General features: G+C 44.9%; 1 protein-coding gene, 1 non-coding gene and 1 pseudogene across 2 annotated transcripts in view; 2 read left to right on the plus strand and 1 right to left on the minus strand.

Moving 5' to 3' along the window:
• The window catches only part of CACNA1B (calcium voltage-gated channel subunit alpha1 B), a 348,989-nt gene that overhangs the window by 147,741 nt on the left and 183,982 nt on the right, over nt 1–17,266 (minus strand). The window contains exons 9-10 of the mRNA XM_061604351.1: nt 14,656–14,745; nt 8,194–8,403 (exon numbers count right to left, since the gene is read on the minus strand). Coding sequence (XP_061460335.1) covers nt 8,194–8,403; nt 14,656–14,745 — 300 coding nt within the window. The remainder of the gene's footprint in view (nt 1–8,193; nt 8,404–14,655; nt 14,746–17,266) is intronic.
• LOC133374035 (5S ribosomal RNA) lies at nt 10,543–10,661 on the plus strand (annotated as a pseudogene).
• Nucleotides 12,845–12,919, plus strand: TRNAT-UGU (transfer RNA threonine (anticodon UGU)). The gene has a single exon. It is a non-coding gene; the product is annotated as a tRNA-Thr (tRNA).

The following is a 17,266-nucleotide window of genomic DNA, read 5'->3' on the forward strand; positions in this document are numbered from 1 at the left end:
ACTGTACAGTTTTGTGTACAGTTTTGTGTTATTTTTATTGTATTTTTAATGTTCACTGCCCAGAGAGCTGTTGCTAGTTGGGCGGTATATAAGCTTAATTAAATAAAATAAATAAATAAAAATCTGGGGGACCTACAGGATGGGAAAGGCTGGTCTAGAGAGATGAGAACATAAGACCTTGCTGCTGAAGGTCTAGAGCCCATCTAGTCCAGCATGCTGATCACACAGTGGCCAACCAGATGCCCCAATGGGAAGCCCACAAGCAGGACCCGAGTGCAAGACCAGCTCTCATCTCCTGCGGCTTCCAGCAACTGGCATTCAGAAGCATTCTGCCTCCAGCAGTGGAGATACAACAAGGCCAGTAGAGTTAGTAGCCATCGAAAGAGAGGAAAAAGCTCAAAATTGCTTCTGAGAAATTTTGGGTTGCATCTATCTGCTCCTCTCGCGTCCCTGGCACCACCAGCTGTTCCAAGCCCTGGCACTGGCTGACCTTTAAGAGGGAGACTCAGAGAAGCCAAGGAATCTAGAAGGGGCGCCAGTGATCTCCCATCAATCATCCACGGCAATGGCTCCTATTTCTGTCATCCCCGTCAGCTGACGGATCAGGATGAGGATTCCTTCTGACACGGCCATGCCCACGTAAATTGAAAAAAGAAAATGCAATTCTCGGTTGTTTGGGTTGCCCTGGATTTAATTCAATCTACCTTAAAAGAGAATCGTTCTATAATACAGTGGGATGAGGCGGAAGGAGTGCGTGCAGCTGGTGGTGGAGAACTTTGTGTCAGACAGTTTAACTTAATTTTAAAAAACCTGTGCCACGCTTGTCCCTTTCCTACCCAATGTATTTGGATTAGGCAATCAACACCTTTTTTTTGTCAATCAGTGACAGATTAATTCTACTTTCATGCTGCCACATAGTATGAGGTCATTAGGAGCAGGCACCAGGGAGAATACTGTAAATCTTCCCTGTCTCACAAATACCACAAAATGTCGCACAAATGAGAGAAAACCAACAACGTCCCATTTTTTGCTACCCCGTTTCTAGAAATCACACCCAAAATATTCAGCAGACATAAATAAGCCTGCCAGTTTGCGAAGCTTCTCCTGCTGCGCATACTGATATCCACAGGGAGCCAGGCTACGACTTCAAAGGCAAACACAAAATCGTCAAGAAACGAATTGCATAATGTAGACTCTACATAAAATAAAAATCTGGCCAGCTGGGCCAAAAAAGGTTCCTTATACTTGGTACACGGCCATCATGATCAGGAGCCACTGAGAGCCCCTATTCCCCATGAATTGATCTAATCCCCTTGTGAAGCCATTGAAGATGGTGATGCCAGTGAATTCCATAAATAACAGAGTAATAATACTAATATTTGTATCATCATCATTAATTTATTAGATTTATATCCCACCCTTCCTCATTCCACATTTCCTTCTGTGAAGCATCCTGTGCCACTCTATGTTCTATAAGCCTTTTAAGTTGAGACCTTATCCCAGTCTGCTACTGTGTTGGAATTGCTTTTTAATATGCTTTTAAACCTTTAAAAAAAAAAAACAATCTTTTTTAACCTTTTTTTAAAAAAAGTCTTCAAACCTTTTTTAAAAAAATGTTTTTAAAGTGGTTTTGTTTTAATATATTTTAATGTTTGTTTTTATGATGTTTTAAAGTGTTTTTAGTGCTTTTGTTTGCCTCCCTGGGCTCCTGCTGGGAGGAAGGGCGGGATATAAATCAAATAATAAATAAGTTCATAGCACTGTGTGAATAAGAAAAACGTATTTTCATTTTTTTTTTTTTTACAAATGTGCAAACCCTTAGCTTCTTGTACAATTATCATTTTTATATTTCTATCCCATCTTTCCTGCAAGGAGCACAAGGTAGTTAGCCTCATATTTATCCTCACAACAACCCTGTGGTGCAGGTTAGGCCGTGAGACTGGCTCAAAGGTCACCCAGTGAGCTTCATGGCTGAGTGGGGATTTGAACCCTGGCCTCCGAGATCCTAGTCCAATATTCTAACCACTACGCCACACTGGCTCTATTTACAATGTGCCGTTTGAAGAAGCCTTTTCCTTTGTCTGTCCTAAGTCTTCAGCCAATCCATTTCATTGGATGCCTGGATTCTAGAATTTTGAGAGATGCGGAAAAAACCACATTTGCTTCATTGTCTAACTTCCTAAACAAAAATGCCCTAAATAGTTAGCCTTTCTTTGCAGGGAAGGCACTCCAGTTTGCTGATCATTAAAAAGCATACATAAATGACCTACTTGAATTTTCCTCTTCTCTAGACCAGCGGGGAGCAACACAATCCAAAATGCACAAAACAGTTTCTTTGGGGGAGGATGGGATGCTCTGCCCATGACAGGGAGATGAAACAAGACATATTTTTCCTTTACTACTACTTCTTGTTGTTCTTTTGCTAAGCAGCTGTGGTTCATCTTCCAAAGCACTCGGAAACAGTGGGAAGTGTCAAGCCAAGAAAGTTAATCAGAGCGCTTCAACAAACAGAAACTAAAAAAGGAGGAGGAGAAAGGGAATTGTGAGGAATCAATGAAGACCCACAGGCTCTCAGCAGCAGCGAAGCTAATTTGTAACATAATTAAATTGTCTCTAGAGGGAGAGAGAGGATTGAATCAGAGGTGCCCAAATCAAGCTTAGGGTGTCCGTGATTCTCCCTGAGCAAACTCTGCTCCCTTCACCGCTGAGGTTCACACATCTTGTCCAAAGTCCAATGACAATTGCCTCCCACAAAGCCATCTCATTAGGAGGTACGCCTGCACTTCCTGTGCCTGGCCCCCAAGCGGCATGACTCTGCACTGATGCTCAATGAACTGTGGAATGGTCTTCCTGATGAGGTGCGCCTGGTGCCGACGCTGCTGTCTTTTTGGCGCCAGGTGAAGACCTTTTTATATTCCCAGGCATTTTAATGCATACTATTAATATTTATTGATGTATTTTGCTGCTGCTTTGATTTTTGTTTATGTCTGTTTGGTTTGATTCTATTGTATTATTGTATTTATATATTTTCTGATTGTTTTATTGTTATGTACACCGCCCAGAGAGCCCCTGGGCTTAGGGCGGTATATAAATTAAATAAAATAAATAAATAAATAAAAAGGCACTTGGTACAGTTTCTCTTAACAGTTTGCCAAACAGAAACAGATAAGCAGGTAAGAAGAGCCCTGCAGAATCAGACCAAAGGCCCACCTAGATCAGCATCCTGGCACCGAACCAGACGCTTCTTGGAAACCCACAAGTAGTGATGGGAGATCTCTCCACCCCAAGGTTGAATCCAAATTTGGCTCAGAATAAGCCGACCTATTCCCCCTCCTCCCAAATCAGGTAAAATGGGCTTATTCCAAACCCCTCTGAAAATTCAGCCATGGCTGCAGTCAGAGAAGTGATGGGTTCAGCTCTCTACACCCCATCTCCCAAGAACCTCTAAGCTAGGGTTGGGAAACTCAGACCCAGGGGCCAAATGTGGCCCTCCAGAATTCTTCCCAGGCCACACTCCCTTCCTGGTCACACTGTTCTCAAGTATGTTTGCCTGGCTGGAATGTGTCCCTGAATGCTGACAATGCCTTATGCTTGTCTGAATAGAGGATAAAGAGAGGTAGGTAAGAGTGCGTAGAAATGAGCCAAAAGGTAAAATGAATATTCATTGCTCAATCCATTTTTGCTTCTGCCCTCACCCACTACTAGCATGTGGCCCCTGGAAGGCTGCCCAGCAGGGAATGTGGCCCTCAAGCTGAAGAAGTTTCCCTGTCGCTGCTCTCAGGCCCCTGTCCCCTCCATTACTGCCACAAACCTCTCTTTCCTTCTTCACTCCAATGTGCAAGCCTCCTTCCTTCATTCCTTCCTCTCCACTCACCCACCTGTGAGCCTGATTAAAATCTGAGCCAGAGAAGAACAACCCACACCTTATTCAGGCCAAGCATTGTGAACCCTAAAGAAACAGGCACTCCAAACACATTATGTAGAAGCAGGGCGTGAAGACGACAGCTCTCTTTGGCTGCTGGCCCCTAGCAACTGATATTCAGAGATATACTCTGCCCTTGTCTGTTAGTAGCTGAATCTCCTCTTCAAGCCATTAATGGTGCAAATGCAATTAACCTGCATCTTTTTGTTATGTAAATAACAGGCGCTCTCTCTGTCTCTCCCTGCCATGGTCTGAGTCATGACTAGGGACGGGAGAATCTCTCAATTCCATTTCTCACCTTCCCAATCTTAAACTCAGTTCTCCACATTTCTCCAGTAATCTGTGATTAAAAAAAAAAAACCATGAAACTCTGTCAGCATCTTAATGTGAATTTCTCCTAATGTACAAGTTTGTGTGCACTTTTGCCTAATATAGACAGTTTTGCAATAAAATGGTATTGCATCCCCACATAATGCATTTTGTATTTTCACTGATGTATGCATTTACATTTTTGTACACATCACTTGTCTGGAGAACTGCATTGCAAAATTCAAAGAAGTGCTGCACAAGACCTGTGCTGGGAAGACATGCATGGATGCCTGAACACAGTCATTGATACTTCCAAAGGTCACCCATTTTTTTCCCATTCAAGCCTCTTGGGAACCTAATAAAGAATTGCCTCCATTCCAACTCATTTTGTCCATGTTGTAGATACTGGGGAGACCTGTATACACATCCATACCAAAAACCAAGCCGAAACAACAGAACAACTTGGGGTTTAGGTAACCAGAGCTGAGACCAATTTCCATGAGTTTTGATTCCCCTGTCAAAGCATTCACATTGAGAAAGGAAGAATCCTTTGTCAAAGGGCTGAGCAAATGGCAGGATATCTAAAAGAGAGTCTTGTTCCTTATATACCCAACTGATTGCTATGCAGGAGAGGGCATCCTGCCGATACCATCTCACCAGGAGATCCATCCTATGCTGTGTCAGAACTGGGCCTTCAGCGTAGTGACACCAATCCTTTGGAACTCCCTCTAGTCAGACAGACACAGTCTCTACTGAAGACTTTCCTCTTTCAACAAGATTTCTCTCCTAGGCAATAGCTGTACCGAATGTTAAACTGTTTTTATATATGTCTTGTTTTTAATTGTTTTTATATATGCCATTTTTAACTGTCTCGAAGCAATTTCACTGCACAATTGTCATGTTCAGGTCTGATGCTGGATCCCATGCAGAAAGTGGCAAGGCAAGGCTGGTCAAAGATTGCTGGACCATGGAGAGCTCCGAGTGAGCAACATGCTACTAAAAAGGCTGGGATTGGACTGAGGCCTTTTAAGCCTCTGACCCCAGGCTACCTCCTCCAAGCTCTAACACACACACCCCAGTAGAGAGCTTCAGAACCTTTAAAGGCCAATCCTCTGGCCTGAAGACAGTCCTCCTTCGCTCCATAGCCTTCCTCCTGGTGCACTCCCTGAGCTGCTGGACTTGTGATGTGCGGTGGGAGGCATCTGGTTCTCCAGGCTCAGGGGAAGATTCCCATGAGGATCTGGTAGGGGATGAGATCCACTGGTTGATGCCAGTTTGAAAGCATTCCGTCCACCTAACAGGCTGGTATTGATTCGAGTTTCTTCTTTGCCCACTAGCTGTGGCTTGTACCAATTCGTTTTCCCCCCACAAAAAATATTGATATTAACATTGATATTTTTAAAGGAAACATGGATAATTTTAAAGGAAACATGGATATTTTGAAAGAAACTATCCATAACTGAATGAAAATACTGAAAAAAGATATTGTTTTTACTGCTGATATTTTAGAGAATGGATATGTCCATTCTTGAAAACAGCCGTGGAAAATCCAATCCACAACAATAGAGAAAAAGTGAACTAACAGAAAATTCGGTACCAAATTTTTATTTTATTTATTTATTCAATTTATATCCTGCCCTTCCTCCTAGAAGGAGCCCAAATTGGGCAATTCCAGCACATCCCTAGGGTCCGGGCTCTGGCCCTACATGCCTTGGTGGCCTGGGAGGTTCCTCTAGGGATTCCTACATGCTGAGATGCACTGGTTTCCCTATCATCAGCAGTCAGCTCCGAGCCCATGAACCTGACCCAGCTCCCCATCTGGTGCCCTTGCAGCCTCCGACTCCTTGTCCAGATCACTGCTAGTTTCAGGGGTCACAACAACAACAAAAGCACCTGTCAGCCTTTGGGTCCCCAGATGTTGTTGCTCTACAACTCCCATCAGCCCCAGCCAGCGTGGCCAATAATCAGGAATCATGGGAAGTGTAGTCCAGCAACATCTGGGAACCCAAAGGTTGGGAAAGGCTGGCATTGATGAAACAACTGCATCTACAAAATGGCTTTGAGGTGCTTCATCAGAAGTGATCCATGAAGTTAATAGACCTGACTACATTTTTTAAAAAAGGTAAAGGTGTCCCCGCACTTGTAGTGCGTGTCGTTTCCGACTCTTAGGGTGACGTCTTGCGATGTTTACTAGGCAGACCGTATATATGGGGTGGGATTGCCAGCTCCTTCCCCGGCTAATTTAGGTTCATTCATTTTGATAGGTCTATTCTGAGTAGGACTAAGCTGGATGCACCCCATGGTGTTGATGCGACCTAAGATACCATCTTTGGCTTTCTTCAACAAATACACTTCAGTGATCAGCCAGCATGCCCATCTCACCAGCATCCTCAAGGCATCCATTAAACCCCTACAAGCTCCCCCTGTTTGCACTTCTCCTTTCAGCAGTATCTCGCCGCCAAATCCCTTTCTGCTTTGTGATAAAAATGGGACTCCCCCTCCCCCCCCCTGTATGTTAGCCCATCTAATTTTTCACTCGATTGGTAATTAACAAGAACATTCTTTCTGGCACCAGCTGGGAGATGAATATCAGCTCATAAAGTTCTCTTTAAAAAAAAAAAAACAGCACTCAGCTGAAAGCATTTCTGCACAAGTAAACGCTTCAACTAATGGTTCCCCCCCCCTTTTTTTTTTTTTGCAGTGGAGGAGGGTGGGAATGAAAGGCTGAAGACTATTTTATTTTATGTCACTTCGCCCCAAATAAAATGGAGAGGAAGTTTTAAAGCAGCCTATATCCAGCTCTCACACACAGGGATATTGTTTCCACTTTAATGATTCAGAAAAAAAGAATGGAAAGCTCATCAAACCTAACAAGTCTACCCTTCACTTTCTCTCTAACCCTTACAAAAGAGGAAACATTTTGAAGGTTTCTTTTTTGGCTTCTCATGCACGCTTTGTTTTGACTTCAATGTCTCCAGTATCTTGTCGGTACCCCACAGAGGTTCATCTGGCATGCTCGCTGTATGGTTTTCAGCGAATGCGGAAGATGCACTTTTTTCCTCTGGCCTTTGACACTTGAGGTGTCTGTTTTCAGGACCCACCCTATTCCTGCAATGGTAATCTGTTTTAACTGGTTTTTTAACATTGCGTTTCAAACGGTTGTAACCTGCCCTGGTATTTGCTGGTGAAAGGTGGGTCATAAATCTAATAATAAAATAATATATAAATAGGTGCAATTTCAATTTGCTCCACGTGTGTGGGTTGGCATTTGGGGGCACTTACCAAACATTTGTTTCCTGTCCTGGCTTCCCCCCCCCCAATCTGTAAACCCAGAGCTGTTGAACCTACAGAGGTTCGGTGCCAGCACCCAACAATGTTACGCAACTGCTAGGGCCCTCTTGTCCCAACAGATTATCACTGCTGATGTCTGCTTTGGACCCCCATTTTTTTAAAAAAATAAATAAAGTAAATCTGGCCCAGCCCTCCAAGTGGTACTCAATAGCTGTATACACCTTTAAGTTTCCACAAAGCCCTGATGTAAAGAACACTAGAAGAGCATTGCTGGATCAGGCTCTGACTCTCATTATCCCTGACCCTTGCCTATGCTGGCTGGGAGGGGAGCCTATTGCCCCTCCAGATGTTCTCAGACTCCCAATGCCCATCAGCTCCATCTAGTATGGCCAAGGGCCAGGGAGGAGGAGATATCCAATCCCACAACATCTGGAGGGCAACAGGTTCTCCATCCCAGAAGTACGGGATCCACACAGGAGCTGAGATACTTCTAAAAAAGGAAGCTAATGGAAAAATGGTGGGGCACCATAAGATGACTGCATCTGTGAACCCAAATATTCCTGCTGAGAAAAGAAGAAGCTCTCCCTTCTCTAACCCTGGGTCCTCCCCCTCCCCAGCAACATGAGACGTTGGCAAGGCTCAGGGCCAAGCCCCCTCAGGGCCTTACTTACACAGAGCGGTCGTGAGCCCTTCTGGCTGGTCATAATGCACAATGGCAACGCACATGGTGTTGAGGGCCACGACGCAGAGGACCATCCAGTAGAAGCTTTGTGCTTTTACCATGCGTCGGATGAAGAACCGGAACATCTTCTCTTTCCTGCGGAAGTAGGAGGAGCTCTCGTTCTTCCCACTCTTCAGGCTGGCCCGGGCAAATGGGGAACCTGCAGGCATTGGAGGGATACAAAGCAGGTTCATTGCTTACATAGAGCTGGAGTGGTGAACCTTTTCCAGGCAATCGAGGCTACATTACCCCACTGGAGAGCTGTCAGGGATCACATTTCAGGAGTGGCTGGGCCAGAACCACAATCACATGCCTTTAAGATCACATCCACACCATACATTTAAAGCACATGGCTCTCCCTCCCAAAGAATCCTGGCACTGTAGTTTACTGTTTAGTTACTGTAAACTGCCCAGAGAGCTTCGGCTATGGGGCGGTATATAAGTACCATCAATCAATCAATCAATACCCTTCACATAGCTACAATCCCCATGCCCACTCACTGTTGGAGGGGGTACAATCCAAATTTATGAGGTCCATTCTGGGCGCCCCGAGATGCGTCCCCAATGTGACTTTACGCTTGGAACTAGGTGCCCTTCTGATTGAGACCCGCGTTTGGATGTTAAAATTCAGCTATTGGCTGAAGTTACTATTTCAGCCCTTAGGACTGGCCCCACTAACTTTGGAGGATACCTTTCAATCTCAATGGAAGCGAGAAATGATCAATAAACTTGGAACTCTTGCTTTCTCACTCCCTGCGGTTGGGGCCTTAGGCTATATGACCGCCAAAACAACAATTATCCAATGCCTCAAAGATATTGAATTTCAGAACAACCTGAGCCCGGTTGCAGCTCATTCACACTGTCTTATTAACGTTAAACCTTGTATCCCTGTTATTTACATTTCAAGTTTACCTACCCCGAAACTTAGGAGAGCTTTTACCCTAGTATGAGTCAATACTTTGCCCTCGGCACTATTGGAGGGTAGATATAGGGGTGTTGCATATCGTGACCGGATTTGCCCTTGTGGAGTAGAGGTGGTGGAGACTGTGAACCGTGTGTTGCTCTACTGTCCTGTTTATTCCAAGCTCCGCCTCAAGCTCATTTCCCCACTTCTGTCCAATTGTTCTTCATGCTCAGAGGTTACGATTTTGCAATACTCACTGGCAGACTCAGATTCCCGGACCACTGCCAAGGTTGCCTCATTCTGCGTAGCTGCTATGGCTCGCAGGAGGGATTTAATGCGTTGTGCACTAGATTAAGGTACCAGCTAGCTCAGTATGTGGACTTAGTTAACAATGTCCCTGTATTGTGATGATAATGTATTGGATTCTGTGTTCTCTGATACCCAGAGGTCTTGTAACTATAATTGCTGATCTTGGACCATAATAAAGATTTTACTTACTTACTTACTTACCCATGCCCCCTTAACAAACTACAGTTCCCAGGATCCTTTGGCAGGAGCCATGTGTTTTAAATGTACGGTGTGGATGTGACCTGGCACAGAGACCCAGTGATTTCCCATGGAAAGAGATATATACATTGAACTCCAGAACATAAGTGTAGCCCTCTTGGACCAGGCCAAAGGCCCATCTAACCTATTATTTTGGTCTCATAGTGGCCAACCAGATGAAATAAACTAGGATATGAAAGTAAGGTTTAAAGATAGCTTAGAGTTATATCCACCGATGGTCCACTCAAAGTCAACTCAATGAATTTAATGTGCCTAAATTAGCCATGTCCATCAATTTCAATAGATCTACTCTAAGGGTTACTAATGCTGGATATAACCCTGGATATTAGGGTTTTTCTTTCTTCTAAAAATATTTTTATTAAATATTTATAAGTTGGCTTTGTTTCATAATCTGGCCGGTTCTGAAGCTGTTTGCCCTAGTGTCCTGGCTGAGAAAAAACAAGAAATTATATCTAGGGGACAATTTCTCGGTTGGTTGGTTTGCTTGGTCACATGAAAGGGCTGGTGTATGTGGCCAAAATATTCAGCTTATTAAGCTGTGATATGATCGCTTGAATGTGGCCCCGGTGAGAGTTGGGCTGTAAGACCATTTCCAATTGGTGACCCTTAGCTGGTCGCCAACATGCGTAAGGGTTTCAAGGGGTTAATCTCTTGACCACTGTATGATTGTAATTATTGTGAGAAATAAAAGGGGGGAAATGACCATCCGTTCTTCGTTGGCAAATTGGGCGGTATTCAATGCTAGTCCTACTCAAGAGTAGACCCATTGAAGTGAACAGGCTTGACTAACTTAGGTTTATTTATTTGAATGTATCTACTCTGAGTAGGCCATGCGGCCATACTACCCTGAACACACCCAATCTTGTTTGATCTTGGAAGCTATGCAGGGTCAGGCCTGGTTATTACTTAGATGGGAGACTGCCTGAGAATACTGGGTGGTGTAGGCTTAGAGGAAGGCAGTGGTGAAGCACCTCTGAATACCTCTTACCATGAAAACCCTATGAATATATCCAAAAAAGACTCATAGGATCACCATAAGTCATAATCGACTTGAAGGCATAGAACAACAACAACTCGGAGTAGGATTTAGCTGAATAGAACCCACTGTAAAAATTATCCAGTCAACCAGGCTTGTTCCACGGCGTCCACATCTACACTCTACATTTAAAGCACAATGAAACCACTTTAAATAATCCTGGGAAATATGATTTGCTCAGGGTTGTTAGGAGGCCAGTATTCCACTCACAGAGCTCCAGTTCCCAGCATGGTTTAACAATCAGTACTTCTTCCCAGGGAACTCTGGAAAGTGTAGCTCTGAGCTTTAAATGCATAGTGCAGATGTAACCTGAGTTAATATCTCATGGCACAGTGGAGACTACTCCATTAGGGCAAATGGGCACGGCCCCACCAACCTCAATCTGCTTCTTACTTGCAACCGGTCCAGGAGGTGGCAGTCCACACTACAGTTTTAAACTGATCTGACAATCAACCCCCCTTCCCAGGGAACTCTGGGAATTGTAGTTCTGTGAGTGGAACAGGAGTCTCCTAAAGAGTTAAAGTGATACAAAACTGAGACAAATTTATGATGTGAGTGAGGCCTTAGTCTCAGGTGTTGTAGAATTCAGTAGAGGGGAAGATGGAGGCAAATCTAGAATTAGTTGTCACAGTATGTCATTGGGCTCCATCCACACTATACATTTAAAGCAGCGTTACTCCACTTTCCACAGTCATGACTTCCTCCAAAGAATCCTGGGAAGTGTAGTTTGTGAAGGGTGCTGCTGAGAGTTCTTAGGAGACCCCTAGACAAATAATTGGGTGTTAGAACAAATTAAACCAGAACTATCATTTGAAGCTAAAATGATGCAACTGAGGTTATCGTACTTTGGACACATCATGAGAAGACATGATTCACTAGAAAAGACAATAATGCTGGGGAAAACAGAAGGGAGTTGAAAAAGGGGAAAGCCAAACAAGAGATGGATGGATTCCATCAAGGAAGCTGCAGAGCTGAACTTACAAGATCTGAACAGGGTGGTTTATAACAGATGCTACTGGAGGTCACTGATTCCTAGGCTGTAATCGACTTGAAGGCACATAACAACAACAATTCCCCTCACAGAGCTGGGCTCCTACTGGGAGAAAGGGCAGGACAGAAATCAAATAATAAATAATAAATAAAATAAAAGTCCCAGAGTGATTTAACAGTTGCTCCCTCTTCCCAAGGAACTGCAGGTGTCTATGCAGAAGTACATCCTATTGAATTCAATGGGCCAGGTCAGACAGGTTAGGATTGCCACCTTCTAAGATGCCAGAGTGCGTGTCATCATCTGTGCTACAGCAAATGAACAGAGCTCCCCACCCTGAACAACTTCTTAAAAAAAAAATCAGTGAAACGCCATAAAGCTTTGAAAAAGTGATGAAGAGGCCATTGAAGACAATTTGAAGGGAATTACCAAGCAACTTGCCTGGGTAACTGCCAACGAGAGGCTTCTGCCCCTGCCGGTCAGCATATTTTCATGGCAACTTGTAATTATATGGGAAGTCTTCTAACAAACCTTGTAACCACATAGAAACGGTGAGTGTAAAAACGCTATAAAAGCCATTGCAGCCGTTGAACTGCACTGTTCCAGGAGGAGCAACGCTGCACACCTTTCGCGCCGTATCAGCAGGGGAGATTTCCAGTTGGACTTTGAATGGGCAGGTGCCTGTATATCTGTGTCAGGGGTTGGGAACCTGAGGCCCAGGGGCCAAATGCAGCCCTCCAGGCCTCTCCATCTGGACCTCATCATCCTCCCCAGGACACACCCCTCCCTGCCCCTGCTTTGCAGTGTTTCTGCCTGGGTGGAATGTGACCTTCAGCTCTGATCGTGCCTCTCGCTTGCCTGGATGGAGAACAGAGAGGGGTGTATGAGCGTGTGCAGAAACTCGCCTACTGTACAAAGGTAACATTGACATTCATTGGTCCATCCACTTTTGCCTCTGGCCCCACCCACTGCTGACATGTGGCCCTTGAGAGGTTGCCTAGATGGGAATGCGCCCCCCTGGCTGAAAAAGGCTCCTGACCCCCTGCTCTGTGAGCTTCTTCATCCTTCATCCATTCCCAGCCATGCCATGCCATTCCTTCCTTTGGGGAAGGGCCGTAGCTCAGTGGTAGAGCATCTGCCTTGTATGCAGAAGGTCCCAGGTTCAATTCCTGGCATTTCCAGGCGGGGCTGGGAGAGAGCTCTGCCTGAAATCCAGGAGAGCTGCTGCCAGTCAGTGTAGACAATACAGAGCTAGATGAACCAGTGGTCTGACGTGGTATAAGGCAGCTTCCTCTGTACCTTCCCATCCCTCCCAGTTTTTCATCATTCTCCCAAACAGCACTGAGCATGCTCAGTCCTCAATAGGCTGTTCTGTTCTGTTTTCTCATGATTTTCTTGTACTTCTATAAGCCTTGCGTCTTCCCTAAGCCTGTCCATACATCCTTCTGTGACGCAGCTATTGCCATTTTGGCGACATAAAGCGAGGCAACTCAGATTGAAATCAAAGTAGAAGATGATTGCGCTTTAGGATGGAATGCAAAAGCAGCCTACATAGGGTGGAAATTGCCAATGTTCAATTATTCTCCCAAAGTGGAAATCAGCCCAGCGAATATGATTGGTGTTTGTTGTCGTTGTTGATTTCAGTCCATAAACGATATGTGATGATGCCCTTCCCCGCCCTATTTCCACTGTTCCCTGGGCATTGAAATGGACATGGTGGAACAACATAGTGACGACACAATGTATGTAATTAATGGTGTACATTGTGCGAATTGTGTAATTTGGCCACAGCATGCAGCAAGACAAATAACATAGGGAGGGTTGGTGGAAGACAAACTGCAGCAGAACAGAAACAGCGCTGCACATGATGAATACAGGAAACAATCCTTTTTTACATCCCATATATACATTGTATTTTACGTATTTTAATTGTATTTTATGTATTTTAATTTATTTTAATGTTTTTGTGATTTTATTGTTTACAATATTATGCATGCGTTTGATTTTATTTTTGTAAGCCGCCCTGAGTGCCCTATTATAGGGTAGAAGGGCGGGATAGAAATATTTTAAATAAATAAATAACATTTCCAGCCAGACGTCTATCCAAACACTGACCAGACTCCAGACCTGCTTAATTTCAGCATGACTGCTGTGTTATGTGCCCTCAGACCATAGCACCAGGAAAATACACAAGTCCCCAACTCCCATGAACGTGGGGTGACACCAGTGGTCCATCCGGCAGTGAACTCTGCTCACTTGTGAGGTTGGGGATTCCAGCTCTTTCCTTAGCTTCTCTTTTGACAATGTACACTCCTCATGAGGTCATGCTGCTTCACGAGACTTTTTAGTTTAGATTGAAAAGGTGAGCAATTCAGGGCTTTTTAGTTTAGAGAAATGGCAAGTAAGAGGTGACATGATAGATGTGCATGAAATCATGCAGGGCACAGAGAAAGTGGACAGAGAAGAGTGTTTCTCCCTCTCTCGTAACACTAGAATTCATGGACATCCAGCGAAGCTGAATGTGGGAGGATTCAGAACAGACAAAAGAAAGTGCTTCTTCACATAGAGTTAAACTCCCACAAGAGGCAGTGATGGCCACCAACTTGGATGGCTTTCAAAGAGGAGTAGACAAATTCATGGAGGATAAGGCTAGCCATGGCTACTAGCCATGATGGTTATGCTGTCCCTCCACTGTCAGAGGCAGAATGCTTCCAAATACCAGTTGCTGGAAACCGCCAAAGGGGAGAATGCTGTTGCACTCAGGTCCTGCTTGAGGGCTTCCCATTGGGGCATCTGGTTGGCCACTGTGAGAACAGGATGCTGGACTAGATGGGCCACTGGCCTGATCCAGCTGGCTCTTCTTGTCTTCTTATGAGACAGCCTATCCAATAAAGAACATATTTGGCCTCCAACTTACCAACAGAGCAAACGTCCGTAAAGTGGTCCTCCCCCTCTTCAGCATGAATCAGGTCATTTTTGCTTTTCTTTATGGTGGCTCTTTTCAGCACTGAATGCAAAAGGAAAGGGGGGGGGAGATTGTTAGCACCCAGCAGCAGATAAGCCCTCTCAGCTTGCACAAGCTTAGCCACTCAAAATTGTATCCCTGCCTGGAGGCCACACAACCCTAAGCCATTAGAAAGCAATCCACCGACAGCTTCCCTCGCAGATTCTTGTGCCAAGGGTCATTAGTTATTTAGCCTTTCAGCTCTCCTCAGCCTCCGACATCCAGCCAGGTACATCTTAAGAGGGAAAGGGAGGGGGAGGGGGAGAGAGGGAGGGAATGTGGGCAGCCTTGCAGAGGCATCTCACATTTATTTATTTATTTATTACATTTCTACCCTGCCTTTCTTTTCATGATAGAAACCCAAGGCGGCTTACATATGGTTCCCAGACAGTCTCCCATCCAGGCACTGACCAGACCTGACCCTGCTTAGCGTCAGCAGGGAGCTGGCCTGAGGTGCCTTCAGACCATAGCCTGGGACCATATCTTGACTTCTTATACAAGATCCAGCTTAAACTATGGAATTCTCTCCCAAAAGTTGTAGCAACTTGGATTGCTTTAAAAGAAGACGAAACACAGAGAGGATAAAGCTACCAGTGAGTACTAGCCACGATGGACATGGTCTAAGCTCCACTTCTCTGGATTTCCCTGATGCTCTCCAGCGAAAAAATGCACATGGAAAAGTGTGCATTAAGAGAAAAGTGTGTTGAAAATGAAAATGGACTGCCTTCAAGTCAATGGACTTCTGGCAACCCCTATGAATAGGGTTTTCATGGTAAACGGTACTCAGAGGTGGTTTACCATTGCCTTCCTTTGAGGCTGAGAGGCAGTGACTGGCCTGAGGTCACCCAGTGAGCTTCGTGGCTGTGTGAGGATTCGAACCCTGCTCTCCCAGGTCGTAGTCCAACACTCTAACCACTACGCCACACTGGCTCTCTAAACAGAGCATTATGATAGGTGAAATGGATTGCAAAAACAGTGTATATTTAGGGAAATTGCATTGTCTATCTCCGCTGTCGGAGATGGTATGCTTCTGAATACCAGTTGCTGGAAACCACGGGAGGGGAGAGCGCTGTTGCACTCTGTTTGCAGGCTTCTCATAGGCATCTGGTTGGCCATTTGTGAGTGCAGGATGCTGGATTAGATGGGCCAATGGCATGATCCATCAGGGCTCCTCTTAAGTTCTTATGCATATGATTGTATATATAAGGAGAAATGTGTATGAATTTTTCAGACAGACATCTTTTTTTAAAACAAAAATTGCAAGCTGGAAATTGATGCAGAAATAGGGCAAACTGAACTCTGGATCAGAAAAATGGGAAACTAACAGAAGTTATCTCTGCAGCTGTCGCCTCTTTCTGGTAAGCTGTGCCCATGATTAAAAAGAAATCAGAGGAAATGAGATGATGCTATGTTGACTTCTATGATCAAGCCATCAAATGGGATCACTTTATATCCGTTAGGAATATATGAAAAAGTTGTGTCGGGATTGTGCTCCTAAAGGTCCCCAGGATCCTCAGAGGCCCAGCTTGTCTCTTCCTGGCAGAGGTTGCCTGGTGGGACCTTCACCAGTTGGACTTAGGTACCCTCCTGATCACAGGATCTACAAGCTAGCCTATTTTCTGAACTGTAGTCCTTCCTACCCACAGCGTGTAAGCTTTTCTCTCATGTAGTGGCTTCCATTCCCCGCACTTGTCCTTTTCCCTTTCTCTCTGCTGGCTCGCCACTGGGTTGACTAACCCAGGACTGTTCCCTTACCCGTCCCTGTACATTTACTCTCCTTGTAAACCAACCCCTTCCCTCCTAGTTCCTCTGTTTCACTGTCCTTGCTCTTTCTTTCTTTCTATATCCCTGGAACTTCTCCCCAATTTTCTAAAGCCCTGCCTTTTATGCAACTGCTGTGAGCATCTGGGCAATGCTCTACAACTGCTGCAGTCCCATTGCTTCACCTCTGGCTCTAGCTCACTTGTGTTTTCATTTGGGCTAGCACAGCCTTTCCCAACCAGTGTGCCTCCAGATGTTGTTGGACCACAACTCCCATCTTTCCCGACCATTGGCAATGCTGGCCGAGGCTGATGGGAGTTGTGGTCCAACAACACCTGGTGGCCCACTAGTTGGGAAAGGCTGGGCTAGCAGAAAGAGGAACAAGAGAAAAGGCAGCAGCAACTCCTGCATCCACTCTATAGGTTCTACCCACCCACCAGGGAACGGCCTTAGCTCAATGGTAGGACACCAACAGAAGATCCCAGTTTCAGTCCCCAACATCTTCAGGCACAGCTCGGTGCTAGTTTGCACCTATCTTTGGAGCAAAACAAACCACGAGGGCTAGTTTGCAGGTAACACTGAGCCAGTGCTAGTGTGTGTGTGTGTGTGTGTTAGGGACAGAAAGATCTGTCAATTTAGGTTCTCTCATTTTTCCAGTCTTAAATTCAGTTCTGCGGCAATTTGTACATTTTTTGATAAAATAATCATGAAAATTGTTCTCGTGTGGATTTCTCCTACTCAACACATGTTTGTAGGTAGTTTT

This window comes from Rhineura floridana, chromosome 20 (genome assembly GCF_030035675.1).
Source record: "Rhineura floridana isolate rRhiFlo1 chromosome 20, rRhiFlo1.hap2, whole genome shotgun sequence".
Classification (NCBI taxonomy): Eukaryota; Metazoa; Chordata; class Lepidosauria; order Squamata; family Rhineuridae; genus Rhineura; species Rhineura floridana.